Source organism: Narcine bancroftii, chromosome 9 (genome assembly GCF_036971445.1).
Source record: "Narcine bancroftii isolate sNarBan1 chromosome 9, sNarBan1.hap1, whole genome shotgun sequence".
NCBI lineage: Eukaryota > Metazoa > Chordata > Chondrichthyes > Torpediniformes > Narcinidae > Narcine > Narcine bancroftii.
Window position 1 is genome coordinate 49,307,321 of NC_091477.1, and position 22,525 is coordinate 49,329,845.

The 22,525-nt window shown below is 45.7% G+C and overlaps 1 protein-coding gene and 1 long non-coding RNA gene across 5 annotated transcripts in view; one reads left to right on the plus strand and one right to left on the minus strand.

Annotated features, from left to right (window-relative positions):
* Positions 1-20,572, minus strand: part of LOC138743564 (matrix metalloproteinase-21-like) — a 130,518-nt gene extending 109,946 nt beyond the window's left edge. For all 4 annotated transcript variants that reach the window (XR_011344952.1, XR_011344953.1, XM_069899067.1 and 1 more), the window contains exon 1: positions 20,109-20,572. Coding sequence is in view for 1 of the 4 variants with exons in the window: in XM_069899067.1 (XP_069755168.1) it covers positions 20,109-20,126 (18 nt within the window). In the remaining 3 variants the exon portion in view is untranslated. The remainder of the gene's footprint in view (positions 1-20,108) is intronic.
* On the plus strand, positions 140-20,436 carry LOC138743565 (uncharacterized). The gene is made up of 3 exons (XR_011344954.1): positions 140-357; positions 3,554-3,670; positions 19,626-20,436. It is a non-coding gene; the product is annotated as an uncharacterized lncRNA (long non-coding RNA).
* Positions 20,573-22,525: the final 1,953 nt, after the last annotated feature.

Sequence of the window (22,525 nt, forward strand, 5' to 3'; positions counted from 1 at the left end):
CCATTAATGTGGTATAATAAAATGTAATTAGTGCTGTATGATAATCAGGAAACATGCTAGCCAATTTAAACTCAGCCAACAGAATTACCAAATAATCAGTATTCTGGTGTCGATTGTGAGGTCATCCAAGAGACAAAGCCTCTGTCCACCTCAGTCACTGCCCCCGCGGGTGCAATGTTTTCCTTGAATGGAACTGAACCCCAGACATCTGAGTTAGAACAGACTACATGCACTTCGAAAGCTCTGCACTCAAAGTACATGACTTGAATTACATGGTCATGGAGCTACAGCACTGAAACAGACTCTTCTGTCCACTGAGTGAAACACGAAAGTCTGTAGACGCGGTGTATTTGTCAGGTATATTCAAGAAGGATTCCTGATACAGTATGTGGATGGGCTGATGAGAGGAGAGGCCATAGTAGATCTAGTTCTGGGTAATGAACCTGGACAGGTGGTGGACATTTGGTGGGGGAGCATTTTGGTGAGAGTGAGTGCAGAGTGAGCATAACTATGGAAAAGGATAAGAACAGACAAAATGAGAAAGTGCTTAACTGGGGAAGGGCTAATTATGAAGGGATGAGGCAGGAACTAGTGAGAGTAAATTGGAAACAGATGTTCAAAGGTGAAAGAACAGAAGTAATATGGAAGAAGTTTAGGGACTACTTGTACTGGATTCAGGACAAGTTTGTTCCACCAGGACAAGGAAAAGATGGTAGGAAAATGGAACCATGGCTGACAAAACAGGTCAGGCAACTAGTCAAGAGGAAAAAGGAGGTGTACATTAGATGTAAGAAGAGAAAACAGAAAGGTATATGGTAGCCAGGAATGAGCTTAAAAAAAGGACTTGGGAGAGCTCAAAGGGGGCATGAGAAGGCTTTGGCATGTAGAATTAAGGAGAACCCCAAGGCGTTCTATGCGTATGTGAAAAACAGAAGGAGGATGAGAATGAAGGTGGGTCACTAAAGGATAAAGGAGGCAACATGTGCCTGGAGGCAGAGGAGGTTGGGATGTCCTAAGTGAATACTTTGCCTCAGAGAAAAGGATCTTGATTGGCATGAGGTTGAAATAGAGCAGGCCTTTGTGCTGGAGATTAAGGAAGAGAAAGTGTTGGATCTTCTTGAACATGAAGATTGTTAAGTCCCTGGGGTCAGATGCGATATACCCAAGGCTGCTGTGGGAAGTGAGAGAAGAGATAGCTGGGGCAGTAGCTATGATCTTTGAATCCTCTTTGGCCATAGGGGAGGTGCCGGAAGATTGGAGAATGGCAAATGTAGACCCTTTGTTTATAAAAGGTAAGAGGGAGAATCCTGGGAATTATAGACTGTTGAGTCTTACATCAGTGGTGTGCAAAAAAATGGAGAGGATTCTTAAGGATAGGATCTATGAGCATTTGGAGAAGTACAATCTACTCAAGGATAGTCAGCATGGTTATGTGAAGGGAAGATTGTGCCTCACGAGTCTAATTGAGTTTTTTTGAGGAGGTAACAAAAGAAATTGATTAGGGTAGAGTGGTAGATGTGGTCTACATGTATTTTAGCAAGACATTTGACAAGGTCTCTCATGAGAGACTCATCCAGAAAGTTATGAGGCATGGGTTCAGTGGATAAAAAAAATGTCTTGTAGGAAGAAAGCAGAGAATCATAGTGGAAGGAAAGTATTAGGCCTGTGTTCAGTGACTAGTGGAGGATCTGCTCTTTGTGATTTTTATAAATGACCTGGATGAAGAGGATAGGTCAGTGTTTGAAGATGACATGAAGGTTGGAGGAGTTGTGGATGGAGCTGAAGATTGTTGAAGTTTATAAGAGGATTATAGACAGGATGGGCGGAGAAGTGGCAGATGGATTTCAATCCGGATAAGTGTGAGTTGATACATTTTGGAAGGACAAACCAGAAGGCTGAGTAGAGGGTTAATGGTCAGTGATAAACAGAGGGAACTTGGGGTGCAAATCTATACATCCCTCAAGGTCGCTGCATAGGTTGATAGGATAGTTAAGAAGGCCTATGGGATGCTGGACTTCAATAGTAGGGGGATTGAGTTCAGGTGTAGAGAGGTCATGTTGCAACTCTTCAAATCTCACTAAGAGAATTGTGTTCAGTTCTGGTCACCTCATTATTGGAAGGATATGGAAGCTATGGGGAGGATTCAGAGGAGATTTACCAAGCTGTTGCTTGGATTGGGAAACAAGTCTTTTGAGGCAAGGTTAGTTTAGGGGGAGACATCAGGGGTAAATTTTTTTTACACAGAGAGTGGTGGGTGCCTGGAATGCATTGGCAGTGTTGGTGGTGGTGGCTGGTACACTAGGGACATGTAGAAGATGTCTTAGATAGGCACATGTGTATAGGAAAAGCAGAGGGTTATGGGGTGTGAGGGAAGGAATAGTGAGCTCATTTGTGGAGTAGGTCTAAATGGATTGGCACAATGTTATCGCTGAAGGTTCTGTACAGGGTCCATCGATAATTAGTGGAACCCGAGGGAATCCTTACTTTATAGTCCAGTGACTCCAATTTTCCATATACAGATGCCCGATTTGTTGTAAGTTGCTCCCCCACCCCACCCCCTGTCCCGAGACCTTTCTAGTTGGGGTGTGTCTTTGTTTTGCAAGCACCTCGCATCTGAAATCACCACAATTACTCAATGTAATGCCATTTATATTATTCTATTATCCAAAAAATTTGGTCCGAAGGGTTTTGGATAAAAGATTCTGTAACTGTACTATGCTATACGGTTCTAATTCTAAAAAAAATGTCCAAACAGATTATAGCGGAGCATGGGTACAAAGTGGGATCAGGTTTGTGAAGGGGCTGGGTTGGGTACAGTGGAGACTTTGTGCAGGTGGAGAGCTGCACTGTTTTCAAATTACATCCATTTATTAATCAATTGCATTTGTTTCCTGACAACTTTCATTGATCCACAACCTTGCCCCGAGAAACGTTCAGAACTTGTACATTGTGATAGCAAAGGGACACATCAAATAACAGCCCAGTTACACATTATCAGCAAAACAATACATCACATTGTGGAAAGAAAACTTGTTTAAATGTATAAATGACCACTAACTTATAGCAGCAAAGTCCCAGGAGCCTCTGGCAAATGAGAGAATTTTTAAAATGTAAATACACTAGTGATTCGAGTTGCTGGAATCTGGAGCTAAACATAATCCACTGGAGCAGTGGTTTTCAAACCTTTTCTATCCACTCACATACCACTTGAAATATCATAGTCGCACATAAGTCGAGTTGAAAAACCTGCAAAAAATGGGGGTCGACTTATACGGCAGATATATTTTTGAGATCTTAAATTCAGGTGAAAAACTGTTTGACACCAATTCAGTGAATAAGACAACTCTAGAAGTGCCAGTTCAGGATATTTGTTGACATTGGAAGCACCTCCCCACCACCGGCACCACCATTCCCTGACATCTCCCCACTGCCGGGCGCCGCCACATAACCCATTCAGATATTTTACAATTATAGAATACAAGGGCCCCACTTCTGCCTGGGAGCCTGAAGTTGCCATTTCTGCCTGGTAAGCTGAGGTTCCCTCTCTTGCCAGGAGAACGAGGTCACTGCTCCTGCTCAGGAGAATGAGGATGCCGCTCCTGCCGCATAGGTCCAAGGTTCCCGCTCCTGCCGGGAGAACGAGGTTGCCACTCCTGCCCACGAGGCTGAGGTATTTTTTAACTTTTAAAAAACTTTCTTATGGTAATTTACAGTTACTTGGTGACTGGAGTGTTTTATTAAAAAAAATGGATGTTGCTGGGAGACCCAAACACCCCGAAAAATGGGGGGGTCAACTTGTATGCCGGATATGCCATGAAACCATTAAAATTAGGCTAAGAAAAAGGGGTCAACCTATTTGGTGGTTGACTTGTATGCCGAAGTTTATGGTAATCCTTATGCCATCAGTGGTCTGTGATTAGTAAGGGATTGCTTAAGGTGGGATGTAAGTGGGAAGGGAAGGTTGAGAATCACTGCTCTAGACCCAATTGTGACTGAAATATTTTGCTTGAGAAAAATTGTTATTGGCCCATTTCCTCTGGAGTTATGAAACCATGCACATAACGAGTCAATTACGTACAATTAAGTAACCTTAATTCCACCTTAAGTAACCCCTTACTAACCACAGAGCATCTTTGACATAGAGATTACTTAAGGTGTGTGCGAGTAGATATAAAAAGTTTGAAAACCACTGCAGTGCAGAAATTCAGAGGGTCAAGGAGAATCTGTGTGAGAAATAGAATGGTTAAGGTTTCAGGTTGCAGCCCATCTTCTTCTTTGGCTTGGCTTCGCGGACGAAGATTTATGGAGGGGTAAATGTCCACGTCAGCTGCAGGCTCGTTTGTGGCTGACAAGTCCGATGCGGTACAGGCAGACACGGTTGCAGCGGTTGCAAGGGAAAATTTGTTGGTTGGGGTTGGGTGTTGGGTTTTTCCTCCTTTGTCTTTTGTCAGTGAGGTGGGCTCTGCGGTCTTCTTTAAAGGAGGTTGCTGCCTGCCGAATTGTGAGGCGCCAAGATGCACGGTTGGAGGCGATATCAGCCCACTGGCAGTGGTCAATGTGGCAGGCACCAAGAGATTTCTTTAGGCAGTCCTTGTACCTCTTCTTTGGTGCACCTCTGACACGATGGCCAGTGGAGTGGAAATACAGAGAAGAGATCCATTGCAAGGAGGACAGGGTGGGTGGTGCAGAACAGGAGTCCCATGTGATTGGTGGGCAAAGCTTGATGGACAGAGGCAGAAAATTGGCAGATGCCAGACAATGGGAGAGAAAGGCAAGAAAGACAGAGGTCAGATGGAAGAAGATTCAAGATTCCTTGTCATGTAATTGTACAGAACATGTAATATTACATGAAATTAGCTTCTGCCTGTTGTAAAGCAAAGAGTCAACAATTGTGTCACCCAGTGACCCAGTGCCCCTTATAGAATGAGATAAAGAGAAGCAAAAGAGAGTCCCTTCAGAGCCACTGAGTCTCCATGGATTTGCCTCCAGCCCTCCCGCAGCTTCGGGAGACGCACTGACTCCTGTTCAATCCATTCATAACCTGAGCTCCAGTTCCGAACCACCAACATGATCAGGAGCCCTTTAGCATCCAAGGCCCTTTTTTGCCCTCAGAACCCTCTCAAATCCTGGTTCCAATACCTGGTTCCCATGATCCAGTCTCCACCAAGTCGCAGTCCTTGCCAGTTCCCCTGACTGCAAGTGGCCTGCAGCCTTTACGGGTCCCTCAGGTGCAGATTCCCTTGCTGGTCTACCGCCCTGGTTGGCATCGTGTAGGGTCTTCAGCCACTGAGCTCCTTGCTGGCCTGATGCCTTAGTCACCTTCCTCTAGGGTCGTCTCTTTCTCAACTGAGGATTCCCCCCCCCCCCGACCCCCTGTTTCTGCCCCAGACCACTGCTCTCCTCTAATCTGCAACCCCTTGTAGCTGCTGCCAAGCACAAGAGCCGCCAACTTGGGCACAGACCCCATGGTTCCAGGATTTTTAGTTTAAAAACACCATTGGCTTCTCTAATGGGCCATTGAACACCTGTACATAGCTGCCAGCATTGGGACCAGGTGCTTGAACCCTCTGGAGCAGTGCTGTCTCTCCACTCTCCCAGGTCCACACTAGAGGCAGCTCCAGCAGCACAACGATTAATGGAAAATGAATTATATAGGGTGGGGTGGGTGATTGTGGACAGACTGTCCGTGCTGGGATAACATAAGGAGAGAAGGTGACAATCGTGGCCTTGAAAGGGAAAACAATGAAGAACCCTCACAAGCCCATGGCCCCTGACGACAAGGTGCTCCCAGTTTTTGAGGTTGATGTGAACATGAAGCTTTGCCTTGACATTTGAGGAGATGTACTCATTGTCTGTGCAAAACTCCCACATGTGCACCTAACAACATTCAAGTGTTCTGCTCCACTGATGCATGGACATCGCAGCAGTGCTGGTGAGAATAGCCTCTGTCTCTGCCACATCATTACTTCTCCCTCCTTGTCCCTGAGTGTGGCATTATCGGCTGTTCCCCTTTCTTACTGTGAACACCTTGTACCTTGAGATACAATGTCTTCAGGTTTATCCTTTTAACTTTCTTAATCACTTCAACATTATTTTGCACCACATCACTCTGGGCTCTTGCCCCTGATCTCTCCCATGCTTTCTGGTTTCCTGTTCATCTTTTCTATTCTTATTACAGACTCCCTGCTCCAGTTCTCAATTCCCTGCCATTAAATCCACCCCAACCAAACACAGGTAAAGTCCCTAGCAAGGACAGCAGTTCCAGTCTCGATCTATACAGTTCCCAGCTTCTCCAGAACAGAAGCTGGGAATGCCCAAGTAATCTAAATCCCTTCTTCCCTGCAAACCCTTTTTGGCCACACATTTATTCTTCTGTTCCGACACTCACAAGAATGTGGCGCAGAAAACAGTACTGAGATTACTGCCTATGAGGTCCTGTTTTTCAACTTAACACCTATGTTTATTTTTCAGAACCTTATCCCTTTTTCTTCCTATGTGACTGCTATCAACATAAACTGTCCACACTCCAATCCCTGATGTAGAAATCTGAATGTATAAGGCTGTTGGTGATGTAATTTAAGGATCGATGTAAAACATGATAATATCCAGAATTCTCTTTGGAAATCTGACCAAGCCCTTCTGGGTGTGATTTAACTTTCATATCTGATCCAATTTTCATGCCAGCTACGTCATGTCGATATGATTTATTTGCACATATTTTCTTTCAAAGCATTCTCGCTCCCCATTCTCACTCTTCGCTTTCTTGCTTCTTTCTCTCCTTTTGACCTTTAACCTCTTGATCCACCCAAAACCCTAGGCTCCTAAGCCCTCTGACCTCGCTCTCAGACCCTTGAAGCTTGGACCCGAGACCGAGGCCTTGTTCCACCCCTGTAACCTTCTGTGACCATTGATCCTGCTGCCCCTCCACCTAGACTTGCTTGCAGATCTCTCTCCTCCTCCATGCTCACCCCAAATACATTCTTCATCTACCCAACTGTTTTGACCATCCTCACTGCCATCCCTTCCTCAACATCCTGTGCCTGGACATGTTCCTGGATGTTATGCCTTTGATACCGAAATTTCCCACGTTTATGCTTACAATAGTTAATGGATCCAATTCCTTGTCCAATTAATCATTGAAGACCATTCTTGTAGGTAGGAATATCCTAGCATTCTTAGTGAAATAGAGGTTGGTGCACTTCTATGACATCCACCTGGCATACATTTAAGTCTTAGTGATTTTCAAGGCCGTCTCTATTTCCTCCCAAATCGAACACCACTAGCCCCATCTGCTGGCCCTGGCTCAAGCAATAAACTTCATAGCTCATGGCAAACGATGATGAAGAAGGAAAAGGCAGCAGAGGCTTAAATCTGGAACAATAAAAACCGAGGTAATGGGGGAAATCAACGGGTCAGACGGAAAAGGAGGGACACCATTTCAGGTTGAGACCTTTCACATGGACTGGCAATTGAAAGGGGAGAAGGCCAGGAGAAAAAAGGTCATTGAAATGGGTAGGACCAGTGCAGGCAAGCAATTGGTCGATCCCAGATAAGGAGGGGGTTGACTGACACGCACAGTCAGATGATGGAAGGGAATTGAGGCTGGGCACATTCAGGGGACTACATTATATGAATGCAACTGAGTTGCTGCTAGAACGCTGGGATCTTTGTGTTCCCTCTGCTCACACTGGAAACAGCGGCTTCTGCTTGTGTGCAATGGAAGGGCAAAGAAGGTCACATGCCTACATTCAATGCCATCCCATAATTATCCACATGTTCTATTTTTTTCTTCAGATTTACATTTTGTCCTTTGTATTTTGTATCACTGGTATGCACAAAATAAAGTTGACACAGAATACAGAACACATAGTTGTGTCTGGACACTTTAGAATTTGAGGCAGATGAACATTTCCGTTAACCCCTCCCATTTTCCTCTTTAACCACCAACCAAGGTTACAATAAATGGTGTCACTGAGTAGCAACGTCGCTAAACATGATCCTTCTCTGTACCAGCCAACCTCAGGTAGATAATTAGTGAGCACTCACCAAATATCAAAAGACTCAGCACATGCTCTGTTCTCGCTGCTGCCATCAGGAAAGAGGTATAGGTGCCTCAAAACTCGCACCACCAGGTTCAGGAACAGCTGTAGCCCCTCCACCATCAGACTCCTCAACAACAAACTCAATCAGGGACTCATTTAAAGACTCTTGTGCATTTTATTGATTTTCTTTTGTTCTCTCTGTATTGCACAGTTTGTTTATATTCATTATTTGTTTATATGTTTGTTTTATTTGTTTGCATGTTTTACACTGTGTACAGTTTATTTTTGCACTACCAATTAGAGGTAATTCTGCCTGGCCCGCAGGAAAAAGGAATCTCAGGGTTATATGTGATGCCATATATGTGCTCTGACAATAAATCTGAAAGCTGACTTTCACGATACATGCTGTCAATAATACACAGAATAGAACTAGAGAAAATAGGAACAGGAGAAGGTCATTCAGCCCTTCCAGCCTGCTTCACCTTTCAATATAATCATGGCTGATCATACTTCCCCAGTGTCCTATTCTTGCTTTCTCTTCATACCCCATGATCTCTTTAGCCATAAGGGTGACATCCAAGATCGTGTTATATGGCGAGCTCTCCACTGGCCACCGTGACAGAGGTGCACCAAAGAAAAGGTACAAGGACTGCCTAAAGAAATCTCTTGGTGCCTGCCACATTGACCACCGCCAGTGGGCTGATATCGCCTCAAACCGTGCATCTTGGCGCCTCACAGTTTGGCGGGCAGCAACCTCCTTTGAAGAAGACCGCAGAGCCCACCTCACTGACAAAAGGCAAAGGAGGAAAAACCCAACACCCAACCAATTTTCCCCTGCAGCCGCTGCAACCGTGTCTGCCTGTCCCGCATCGGACTTGTCAGCCACAAACGAGCCTGCAGCTGACGTGGACTTTTACCCCCTCCATAAATCTTCGTCCGCGAAGCCAAGCCAAAGATATCTAATAAACTGGCTTTACTTTCTTTGGTCAGGAGTTCATCAAGTTCAAAACTCTCGGAGAAGAAATTTCTCCTCATCTAAGTCCTAAATGGTTTCCCCCTTCTCCTTAGACTCTGGCACCTTGTTCTCGACTTCCCCAACATTCTTGCATCTACCTGTTGAGTCCTGTCGAATTCCATATACCTCAATGAGATCCACTCTCATTCCTCTAAATTCCAATGCATATAGTCATAGACTAGGCCAGTCTTTCTTCATACATCAATTCTGCCTTTTCAGATGCTGGGCTCCAGTGCAATACACAAAAGTGGTGGAGAAACTCAGCTGGCCGTGTAGCATCAATAAGAAATAAATATATTCCCGACAATTGGCCCAGGCCCGAGATGTCAACTGCCTTTTGCTTCCTATCAATGCTGCAAGACCTGTGGAGTTTCTCCAGCACTTTTATCGTACTCTCATGATTTATTTTGTAATATTCTTTATGGAAAACATAGAACAATATTTAGTGCACGTCGAAAGAATCAAAGGCTTGTTGATCCAAACAAAGGCTTTTATTAACTAGAAGACTGGAGCATATCACCTGTAGGTTCACCAGTCCAGAATGATCTGGGTCTGGCTAGGAGCAACCCTTTAAGACCAGCCAGTAGGCGTGGCTACACTCTCAGCCAATCACAACCATCCTACTACAATATGTATATATACATATTGGTGATAGAATCCATACTATCACATTCACCCCTTCTTTGAGAAGTGAATGGAGGGCTGTAAAAAAAATGGGGTGGGGGAAGAGATTGGTGGGAGGTTAGGGGCTGTAATGGTCGGGGGGCCTGATCGTCTGGCATGTCCGCCGTGGTGCTAGGATTGGGGTCGCTGGAGTCGTGTCACTGGCGGGCTCGTTGGGTGCGGCCACCGCCTCACTCAATTCCCCAATGCCTGAGTTGATGGGGTGGTGCTGATTCCTCTGTTCAAGCACATGACCTAGGGGAGAAGGATTTGAAGGAGGTTGGGTTGAGAGCAATGCCAGGTCCGATCCGGCTTGGGCTAGGTCCCCTACCGAGACTGTGTCCTCCTGCCCGTCCGGGTACTCAATGTATGCATGGAGCAGCATCACTTGGTCAACCAAAAGGTTGTTCTTTGAGTACCGGATGTGGCATCACAGGAGGACAGGTCCGGGATCGATGAGCCATGCCAGCATGGTTGTTCTGATTCGGATTTCCTCGGGAAAGAGAATATCCTTTCATGGGGAGTGGCATTGGTCTCAGTGCATAGGAGGGAGCGGATGGAGTGTAGGGCGCTAGTGAATACGTCCCGCCAGCGAGTGGTGGGGAGGTCTTTGGACTGGAGGGAAAGCGTAACCGCTTTCCAGGTGGCGGCATTCTCTCTTTCAACCTGCCCATTACCGCGTGGGTTATAGCTGATGGTCCTGCTCGAAGCAATATCACACTCCAGGAGGTACTGCCACAGCTCAGCGCTCATAAACGAGGACCCCCATTCACTGTGGATGTAACTGGGGTATCCGAAGATGGTGAAGATGCTGTTCAAGGCCTCTATGACTGAAGAGGTGGTCATGTCCGAGCAGGGTTCAGCGAATGGGAAGTGAGAATACTCATCGATCACCGTAAGAATGTAGGTGTTATGGTTGGTCGACATTAGGGGCCTCTTGAAGTCCACGCTTAGACATTCAAATGGCCAGGTGGCGTTGATGATGTGTGTGTTCTCTAGATGGAAGAAGTGGGGCTTGCACTCAGCGCACACCAACCGGGCAGGAGGTCATGGAGCGAATCTCCTCGACCGTGTAGGGCAGGTTACGAGCCTTAACGAAGTGCGTGAACCTAATGACCCCTGGATGACAGAGCTCTTCTTGGTGTCTCTGCAGCCTGTCCAATTGGATGTTGGCGCAGGTCCCCCTAGAGAGCACGTCTGGCAGGTCGTTGAGCTTACCAGGCCGGTACAGTATGTCATAATTGAAGATGGAGAGTTTGATTCTCCACCTAGCGATCTTGTCATTCTTGATCTTATCTCGCTGGGTGCTGCTAAACATGAACAAGACTACACGTTGGTCGGTCAGCAGTGTAGAGTGCCTGCCAGTGAGGTAGCGCCTCCAACGATGTACTGCTTTGACTATGGTATGGCCTCCTTCTCAAAAGAGGAGTGTCGACTCTCAGGCCTTTGGAGGATCCTGGAGAAGAACGTTACTGGCCAGCCGGCCTGGTTCAAAGTGGCCTACAGTGGAAAGTCGGACGCATCGCTCTTGACTTGGAAAGGAATGGATTCGTCGATGGCGTGCAGCGTTGCAGTGGCAATGTCCAATTTGATACGGTCGAAGGCCGCTCTGGCTTATGTTGACGGGGGAAGGAGGTGGTCTTGTTAAGTGGCCGTGCCTTGTCAGCATAGTGTGGAACCCATTGGGCGTAGTATGAAAAGAAACCCAGGCAGCGTCTGAGTGCCTTTTGGGTGTGTGGTGGTGGGGGGTGGCAAGTCCATGAGGGGACGCATGCAGTCAGGGTCCAGCATTACCACCCCGTTCTCCACCATGCAACCTAGAATTGCGAGCCGAGTGGTCCGGAAGACACACTTGTCGAAATTGTAGGTCAAGTTCAGCCGAGTTGCAGTCTGAAAAAATTTCTCAAGGTTGGCGTCATGATCCTCCGTGTCATGGCCGCAGATGGTGACATTGTCCAGATACGGGAAAGTAGCAGTAAGCCCGTTCTGGTCCACCATCTGGTCCATTTCCCACTGGAAAACCACGACACCATTCGTGACCCCAAAGGGTACCCTGAGGAATTGATACAGCCGCCCGTTCGCTTCGAAGGCCGTGAAAAGTCGGTCTTCTCGGTGGATCGGGAGCTGGGGATAGGCCGAACATAAGTCAGTGGTGGAGAACACATGGTATTGGGTAATCTGATTCACATCCATGATCCGGGTGAAGGGGGTACGCATCCAGAAGCGTGAAGTGTTTGCCTGTCTGGCTGTAGTCAACCACTATCCGCGGCTCCTCCCCGTTTTTAACAACCACCACCTGGGTCCTCCAGGGACTTGAGCTGGGTTCGATAATGCCCTCATCCAGCAGTCTGCGCACCTCGCTTGTGATGAAGTTCCTGTCTTCAGAACTATACTGCCAGCTTTTGGTGGCCACAGGCTTCGAGCCAGGGGTGAGGTTTGTGAAGTGCGCTGGAGGAGTGACCCGGAAGGTGGAGAGGTTACGTGGGGCACCAGGGCATGGGGGCAGGTGGCTTGGGCTGTTGCTGGCAGGAGGCCTCTGAGGTGGAGTGGTTACAGACAGAGAGTGGAGCGTGGTGCTCTCCAAACTGTAGGGAAACAGTTCGGAATTGGCACTGAAAATCCAATCCCAGCAATACGGCTGCGCACAGTTGAGGGAGGACTAACAGTTTAAAATCGGTAAATGTGATGGCCTGGACTTTCAGGGTCACCAGGCAATACCCCTTTACCCCAGTCGAGTGTGATCTGGTTGCCAAAGAAATCTTCTGGTCAGTGGGGAGAATGACCAGTCTGCAACGGTGGGCCAGGTCTGGACAGATAAAACTCTTGGTTGACCCCGATCAAATAAGCAATGTCTGGAGTCCATGCACTTTAATCAGTTCCATTGCTTTTGTGAGGGGATGGGGGCAGGGATGGGGAAGTCCTGGTCCAGGGTCACTGATGCAGCGACCTGTGCTGGAAGTCTTGTGTGATGACATCACACAGCATCAGGCCTGAAGTGTACTACGTGTGCGTGGTGACGTCACAGAAGCAGTTGGGCTGGAGCTGTCAGCATCGAGTAGCTGGGGCTGCTGCCTGTAGCCTGCTGGGGGCATTGGCCTGCCAACGGTAAGTGCTGGGGGTCGCTGCTTGCAGTTGGTGGTGAGGTGGTCAGTAGGGCAGTTGTTGGCAGTAGTGGTGGTGGGTAACAGGTCAGTAGCATTGGTAGCGGCGGCGGGTCCCTGGTCGGCAGCGGCGGCAACAGTAGCGGCGGCAGCAGTTCTCAGGTTGGTGGCAGCGGTCGCTGAAGTCGGGGCCGGGGCCTGAGTGTTTGTTGCTCCGTGTGGCAGGTCCAAGCAGGCCAACGTCATCGCAGTGAGGGTGGAGTGTACCTTCCGCGCTCGGCACCTGCCCCGTGATGTCAGGCGCTGCCATGCGATGGAGCCTCGCCCTCATTGGACGAGAGTTCTGGTGAAGAGATGTTTGAATGGGAGGGTGATAGTTGGGCCTCACACGAGGCACTGTGTTTGGTGGTGGACATTTTGGAGTGACAGACTACAGAAAATGGCCATTTTTAATGCACTTCTGGCACCTGGTTTGCCTCGCCAGATACTGGGACCTGCTGTGCTTGTCCCTTCTGCAGAAGTAGCACTTCGGGGTAGCATCAGGCAGTGTAGCGGTGGCCGACAGGCCATCGGTGGGCCGTGGGGTAGTAGGGTTGAGGGAGGGCATCCTACTCACTTCATAGCATGGGGTCCAGCCCTGAGAGTAAGCGTCCATTGTCTCTGCGATCTGGGTCGTGTCCTCTAGGTTTTCTCCCCCGTGCTCTAGCAGGCACTGCCATTTGATCGGACCCCGGCCACATAAGCATCCCGAATGAGATCGTCGATGGTCTCAGCAACAGTTCCGTCTGTGCAGGCACAGGCTCTGCCCAATGCCCTTAGTGTTTGGAGATAAGCTCTACTGGACTCACTGGGCAGTCGCCTCCTGGTCACTAGTTTGTACCAGGCGTAGACCCTGTTTGCCGGTCGCTTGTAGAGTCCTTTCAGCACCTTCATGGCTGCGGCATGTGGCTGCGTCCTGGATGCTCTCATAGAGTCTTGGGGTCAGCACAGACATCAATACTAGTAGCTGATGGCCATCGTCCACCACGGCAGGGTCAGAGAGTTATAGGTAAGCTTCGAAACACCTCATCCAGTGCTTAAAGTCATTCGGAGCTGTAGCCAACTATGGGTCTATGTTGAGGCGTTCCGGTCGCAGCATACACTCCATCCCTTGAAAACTTTCTATTTAATAAAATTGTAGTGCACGTCGAAAGAATCAAAGGCTTGTTGATCCAAACCAAGGCTTTTATTAACTAGAAGACGGGAGCATATCACATGTAGATCGACCAGTCCAGAATGATCTGGGTCTGGCAAGGAGCAACCCTTTAAGACCTGCCAGTAGGCGTGGCTATGCTCTCAGCCAATCACAACTATCCTATACTACAATATATACATATACATATTGGTGGTAGAATCCGTACTATCACACAATACAGCACAGTACAGGGCTTTTGGCCCTCGACGTTGTGGCGACCCATATATTCTTTCCTTAAAAAACAAATGAAACCCTCTCTACCCCATAACCCTCTATTTTTCTTTTATCCATGTGTCTGTCTATGTCTCTTTAAATCCCTCTAATTTTTCAGCCTCCACCACCATCCACGTTAAGAAATTCCTGGCACCCACAACACTCTGTATTTAAAAAAAAACTTATCCCTGACGTCTCCCCCAAACTTCCCTCCATTCACTTTGTACATATGTCCTCTGGTGTTTGCTGATCCTGCCCAAGGAAACAGGTGCTGGCTGTCCATCTTATCTATACCTCTCATAATCTTGTAGACCTCTATCAAGTCTCCTCTCATCCTTCTATGCTCCAAAATGAAAAGTCACAGCTCTGCTAACCTTGCCTCATAAGACTTGTTTCCCAACCTAGGAAACATCCTGGTAAATCTCCTCTGCACCCTCTCCATAGCTTCCACATCCTTCCTAGAATAAGGTGACCAGAAATGAATACAATATTCCAAATGTGGTCGCACCAGTGATTTGTAGAGTTGCAACATGGCTTCTCTACTCCTGAACTCAATCCCCCTATTGATAAATCCCAGCACCCAAAAGGCCTTCTTAAATATCCTTTCAACCTGTGTGGCAACCTTGAGGGATATATAGATTTGCACCCCAAGGTCCCTATGTTCATCCACATTCTTAAGTAACTGACCTTTAATCCTGTACTCAGCTTTTTCACCTCATATTTATCTGGATTGAAATCCATCTGCCATTTTTCTGCCCAACTCTGCATCCTATCTATATCCTCTTGTAACCTTCGACAACCTTCAGCTCCATCCACAACTCCTCCAAACATCGTTTCATCTGTAAACTTTTACCTCTTCATCCAGGCCATTTATAAAAATAACAAATAGGGGTCTCAGAACTGATCCTTGCTACCAGTCACCGACCTTAAGACAGAATAATTTCCTTCCACTACTACTCTCTGCTTTCTCCTACAAGCCAATTTTGTATCCATACAGCTAATTTTCTACTGATCCAGTGACTCATGACTTTCTGGATGAATCTCTCATGGGGGGGATTTTATCAAAGGCCTTGCTAAAATCCATGTAGACCACATCTACCACCCTACCCTTATCAATTTATTTTGTTACCTCCGTAAAGGCTAAGTAACTAGGCATAAAGAACCCCGTTTTTCATGGGATATTGGCAATCTGGTTAAGAAAAAGAGGGAGATGTATAGCAAGAATAGGCAACAAGGAGCTAATGAGGTATTTCAAGTGTACGAGAAAAAGCAAAAATATACTCAAGGAAGGCAAAAAGAAGACATGAGGTTGCTTTGGCAGATAACGTGAAGGTAAACCCGAAGTATATTAAGAGTAAGGGACAAAATTGGTCCCCTAGAGGATCATAGGTGTCAAGTATATGTGGAGCCTCAAGAAATGGGGGAGATCTTAGTTTTTTTGCAACAGTATATGGTCAGGAAACTGGCATAATGAATAAGGAAGGAATGGAAACAAACAAAAGTGTCATGGAACAGATGGAGCTTAAGGAGCAAGAGAGTGCAGAGTAAAAGAGAGGATCAGTTTGTAGTATACATGTGTGGCATATTTATATATAGTTCTGCCAGATCACCCTTCAGCCTCTGACACACCAGGGAAAACTCCTGCTCCTCAAGTACAGTTTGATCTTGCATTTTGCTGCCTTATCCAATGTTTGTCTCAATACAGCCCTCCATTACTGAGGCATCAATATGGCCATGATTGGCCACTCACCGTGTGCTGCTTCTTGACACAAGAGTCAAACATGTGCCCCTCAGTGAAGACACCTACAGAGTCTTTATTGCCTGCATAGCTTTGTAGAACAAAAAAAAAGTCATGCAGAAATCATCCACAAACTCCTTTGCATCTGTCAACTCAAAGCCAATAATCAAAATGCACTCAGGTCTGGTGATAATGAATGGATATTAAATGACTTTCTTCAAAATGTATGAAAATAAAATTCCTAACCGTGTTTTTGTTACATGACATTCAAGTCATTATTACAGTAAGGAGAGGAAGTTATACTCCAATTTCTCAATAGGAATTTACTTCGATATTGCCCACTGATTCAAATAAATGATGAAAGGCTGTCTGGGTGCCTTACTGGCCTTTTGATACTTATAGGTTATTTTTAAAATGAAGAAATATTGGTTATATACATTCAGATCATAAGTCTGCATCCCACAGCATTTTCAGTACAGTTACTGGTCCACATATGCCAAGTGAGTGTTGTGAGTCACAGCTTTTTTTTAAGTAGCTGGGAAGCCTTGCGTTGATTTCTCTGGTCCTTTCCCTTCTCTTGGCAGAGGCAATGGGAAGAGAGATTCCAACTTAGTCAACATGATGCAGCCTGGTAGGGTAGACCATGCTCAACCACAAAGGGAACAGTGATGAGCTGAGACTCAGAGATGTGTGGGGAACTGAGAACTTCCTTGGCCCTCTGAATTATGATTGGTTTAGTATGATTCAGCCTTGAATTCTCCTTGCTTTATTTAAAGCAACATCAGTGGGCACCTTTTAGCATCAAGTTGTGTAAAAATGGTTTTTCTATTGAATAAACATGATTTCTCCATGAACTTTGTTTTTTTTTCTTTCCATGCCCTTTCTGTCCTTCAGCTCCTCTCTTAAAGTGCAGCTCCTATTTTCTCCTTAAATCAATACAAATGAATTGGACAAGGCTCAGTGATAACACACTCTCCTCTGAACCAGTCGTTTCTCCATTCATTACCACACTATTCGGCCCAGAGAACAATACCTCAACTGATACTCCAATAGGGCATCAAGGGAAAACATTACTGTCTGATTGAACTTCGCTTTGAGATTCCACTGCTTGTTCAGATGGATATAAAACATCTTGTGGCCCTATTTGGATAAGTGTCAGGTATATTCTCCCTGATATTCTGCCAATGTTTATCTCTAAACTCACATCACTAAAGCAGATGACCTTGCCTTTATCACCACTCTATTTGTGGGAGATTGCCGTGTGTAACTTGATTACCATATTTCCTTCTTTGCAACAATGAGCTTATTTTCCTTGTTTTCTTAAACTGTAATTGCAGTTCAATTAATATAAGAAAATAATAGCCATTAAAATGAGAATGGAGACAGAAAGATACTGTTGTAATTGGAGCACTGGCTGTCTTTTATAGGAAGACAAGAGTTTAAGGGTAAAAGTTTATTATCTTTCACATATGGATGCACCAAATTTCTTACTTGCTGTAGGTACCTTACCTCTCTGTAAGGTACATCAATTATAAATTAAATGACCACATATGCCAAAACAGAAAAAGAGATAATAACTCTAAAATAATGGATATATAAATATTTACAGTCAGAGTTAGTGCAAGGAAATAATCTTCTGGTGGTACCAAACTAGTTTATAGGGTTGGAATAGAACAGAAAAGTTCAAGAGGCTGATAACTGTTGGAAGAAAAACTGTTTCTTCAATCTAGAGGTGCTGATTTTCAGGCTTCTGTCCCTTCTGCTTGAAGGTGGCAATGAGAAGAGGCAATGACCAAGATGATGGGAGTCCTTTATGATGTTGCCTGCTTTCTTGAGATCGTGCCTCACATCGTCATCTTCAATGGACAGATAAGTGCACGCATGATCGACTTGGCAGGTTTGCTGCTTTATGTGGCCTTTTGTATTCCTCGGCACTCAAGTTTTCAAACCAGGCCATGATGCAACCAAGTCAATATATTTTCCACACTACATCAATATTCTACATCCAAGCTACATCAAATCATATCCCCCCCCTCCCCCAGTGAAGACACCTAGATTAGTGTGATGAGATGTTGATTAAATTCTCGGTTAAAAACAGATCTTTATGGTTGTCTTTGATCATATCATTAAATGAGACAGAATTTACCCTTTGTTTAGACCTATGGATTGTCTCAGGTAATTTACTTGGTTTCTATCCAGAATTATTTTTAAGAAAAAAACTAACAGCTATGGATAGATTTGTTGTATTACATTTATATTAATTTGTGATATGTATATGATATGACCTGTTATTTGTTACATTAGTAGATTTTGTACGTAGGATTTGTATGTTAATCTCAATAAAAATATTTTAAAAGGAAAGAAAATAAAGTTGGAGAAAATTAAAAAAAAAATAAAAAAGATCAAAAGCCCAAATGGATCTAAAGGAAGTATATTCCCATAACCATAGAATATTACAGCACAGGAATAGACACTTTGGCCCTTCGAGTCTGTGCCAAACTTTTTGTTCTGCCTAGTCCCACTGATCTGCACCCAGTCCAGAGCCCTCTATATCTCTCCCATCTATGTGCCTGTCCACATTATTCTTCATTGTTAAAATTGACCCCACATTCACCACTTCTGTTGGCAGCTCGTTACATACTAATTTGCGCCTAGTTTCCCCTAAACGTTTTCTTTTCACCCTTTTGGTTTGTATCTCCCCTTTCCTCAGTGAAAAACTGACCTACATTTATTCTTTCTCAATTACCCCTCATAATTTTAAATAACTCTATCAAATCTCCCCTCATTCTTCTACGCTCCAGGGACTAAAGTCCTAACCTGTTTAATCTTTACCTGTAACTTATTTTCTGATGTCCAGGCAACATCCTAGTAAATTTTCTCTGCACTCTTTCAATCTTATTGATATCTTTCCTGCAGTTAGGTGACCAAAACACTGAAATAAATCTGAAATCAAATCTGAAAAACTGCACACAATACTCCAACTTTTGCTTCACCAGTAACTCATACAACTGAATTTAATGCAGACAAATGTGAGGTAATGCATTTCAGATGGACAAGCCTAGAAAGGACATACATGGTATATGGTAGGGCACTGAGGACTGTGGTAGATCAGAGGTGTCTGGGAATACAGATGGGTCAGCATATAGGATGGAGATTGAAGAATTCTGGGACTTCCTGCTGGTGACCAATGGAGTAGCATCTAACTACAGTTGCTCCAAATTTCTTAATTTCTGCCCACTTCTTACATCCTTATTTCAAAAGATATTTTTCTTCTTCTGATATTTTTCTATAACCTATCGAAATTGTTCGATGATTAACTATGACAACAAGTACTAAAGTTGGGAGTAAAGAAGAGGGAAGATCTTTCTTTACCGATCCATTGGCTACTTCAGTGGTTCTCCACCTCTTTGTTTCCACTCACATACCACTTTAAGTATTCCTTATGCCATCGATGCTCTGTGATTAGTAAGGTTTAGAACCACTGTTTTAATTGTACCTAATTGACTCGTTATGTTTCATAACTCCAAAGGGAATGGGCCAATGACAATTTTTCTCAAGCTAAATTTTCAGTAACATTTGTGTCTAGAGTAGTGATTCTCAACCTTCCCTTCCCACTCAGGTTGTGAACCACTGGGCGACTTTGATGGAATACATAAAGGAGCTGAAGAATGACATTAAAGATATTAAAACTACTGTTAATCAAACTGACATGGTTGGATGAAATTTGCAAGGTAACTGAAGACCATGAAGAACAAATGAAATCCCTTGAACTGTCAATGGAATTTGTAGAATCTCAGCTGGATGCTTTACATGCAGCAAATACTCAATAATGAAGAAGGTGGCTGACTTAGAAGCAAGGAACAGACAAAATAATCTGAGAATTCTTTGTCTGAGAGAGGAAACGGAATCTGGCCAATTTACTACATTTTTTGCAGAATTACTTTGGGAAGTCTTTGGTGACACATTGCTACCTACTTTACCTGAACTAGACACAACTCATAGATCGCTGGCTCCTAAACCTGCCCTTTGGAATAAACCCCATTCAGTGACTCTACATTTACATAATTTCCAAGTAAATGACTTACTAATACATGAATCTCACCGAAAAGGGATGTGACATATCGTCAGCAGAAAATCAGAATTGTTGAAGATTATCCCATGAAAGAATTACCGAATGTAAAGAAGTTATGTCCAGGTTGTATAAGGGAGGTTACAAACCCTCCCTTTGTTTCCCAGCATGCCTTCAGATTATAGTCCCGAACAATTTGAAATATTGTCTGCGTGGTCAATGGATGTTCAGAAATTTCTCGATGAACTCCCTTCCACGTCTGCTTCTGTGAATCAGTAATGCTTTCTTTGTTCTTGTGTTTTCTTTTGAACTCTCAGATGTCTGAGGCTTAGATTACTAAACATTGCTGCGCTTACACCAACTTGAGTAATAAGGATGTTCCAGTTATTTTTTTTTCATGACATTGTTCTTATTATAAGGTTCTCTTTGTGTTAAGGTGTGGCAGTTGCAGGAGCTGAAGGAAATCACAGCCACCACGTTGATGGTCGTTAATGACAGTTTTTATTCAGATTCAGGGCGCCCCTATAAGGGCAGGATGAGCTCAGTCACCTGGTACATTGTGACATCATAATCGCTGCCCAGATTCCACGCTGGAAGGGATGGTGGAGTCAGAGAGAAACCTCTGACAACGCCATTTCCCCATGACTGCCCCGCCACGTGGCGATACAAGCGGGGCCGGTTGGCCATGAGGATGTGCGCCGCCACACAACACCACCCCCCAGAACTGGCTATGCGTCTTGTTGCTTTGGCGGCCGGCCCCAGCACTTGGGCGTGGCCGTCTGCACCGACTGTGATAAGTCCAAATGAGCAGCTTTTAAGCGGTCCACAGTAAACTCCCACATCTAAAGTAAAAGTCCCACCTGACGGCCGGAGAACCTTGTACAACCCTTCATATGGGCGCTGCAGTGGGGCCCTCTGTGGTCCTCTCCGGACGAACACAAATTGCGCCACATCCAGAACTTTCAGTCGATGGGATGGTCGGGTGCCGTGGTGCAATGGGGGTGGTGGGGTTAGGTTGCCCTGTCATTTACGGAGGTCCATAAGCCGCTCACCTTTGTTGTGCGTCGACTTGGTCTCCGGGCTGAAAAATTCACCTGGCAGGGAGAGTGGCGCGCCGTAAACCTTTTTCTGCTGACGAGGCTTGCAGGTCCTCCTTGGGCGCCGTCCTAATCCCAAGGAGAACCCAGGGTAATTCATCCACCAGTCTTGCCATCAGAGCAGACTTTAGGTGTTGATCGAACCTCTCTACCAACTCGTTAGACTGTGGGTGGTAGGCCATGGTGTGGTGCAGTGTTACCCCTAAAAGCCTTGTCAGCTGTGACCATAGTGTGGAGGTAAATTGGGCACCTCTGTCGCTCGCGATGTGCGCCGGCATGTGAAATGAGCGATCCACTGCCTGACCAAGTCTTTAGCAGAGGTCTCCACTGACACCTCATGGACTGGGATGGCTTCCGGCCACCTGGTTGCTCTGTCCATTATGGTAAACAGGTACTGTGACTCCCTGGACACCAGCAAGGGGCCGATGACACCCACATGGATAAGCTGGAACCTCCGTGCTGCCGAGTCGAAATGTTGAACAGGGGCCTGCATGTGTCTGTGGACTTTAGACGTCTGGCACCTGATGCAGTTGTGGGTTTGCGATGCCACCTCCTTCTTGAGGCCAAGCCAGACAATTCGCTGTGGCACCATATGCACGGTAGTCTTTACTGAGGGGTGGGTGAGATCATGGATAAAGCTGACGACCCTAGCCCTCCACTCCTGTGGGACTACCGGGCACGGTGAACCAGTGGATGTGTCGCAGAGCAGCGGCTGGGTGGAGTCAGGAAGTTGAATATCCTCGAGCTTGAGACCTGAGACGGCTGTCCAGAGAGCTTGAATTTCGGGCGTTGTGCCACTGGGCCTGCACTAATTGCATGTAGTCAAGACTGGGAGCTAGCATGCTGATGGCCGGGTGGGAGAGCACATCCGTGACTACATTGTCCTTGCCCGACCACCCCCTGGCATAAGCTACAAAGAACCAGCTGTCGTCATTGATGACACTCGTCTCAATGCTGCCGACAAGCTTTAATACCTGGGCAGCACATTAACATCCTCAGCTTCTCTAGTCAGCTGAAAGATTGGGTTGGGTCATAGAACATCAGGTTGGCCACCAAATTCAAGGTGTACAGGGCCATGGGCATATAAGCCTTGCTATATTGATGTGAGACATGGTGGCCATTATCAGAGTCACTTACGTGAGCTTGACCAACTGTAGCAGTGTCACCTATGTTCTCTGATGAAGATCACCTGACAAGACAAGGTTTCCAATATCGAGGACCTTTCTCAAGCCGGAATGCAGCAGCTTCAACCTTAGTGATGTCAGCCCAACTGTGATGGGCAGGGCATGTTGCCAGATTCCCGATGGAAGACTGCCCAAGGACATCTTGTACGATCAGCCGTCCAGTGGGACC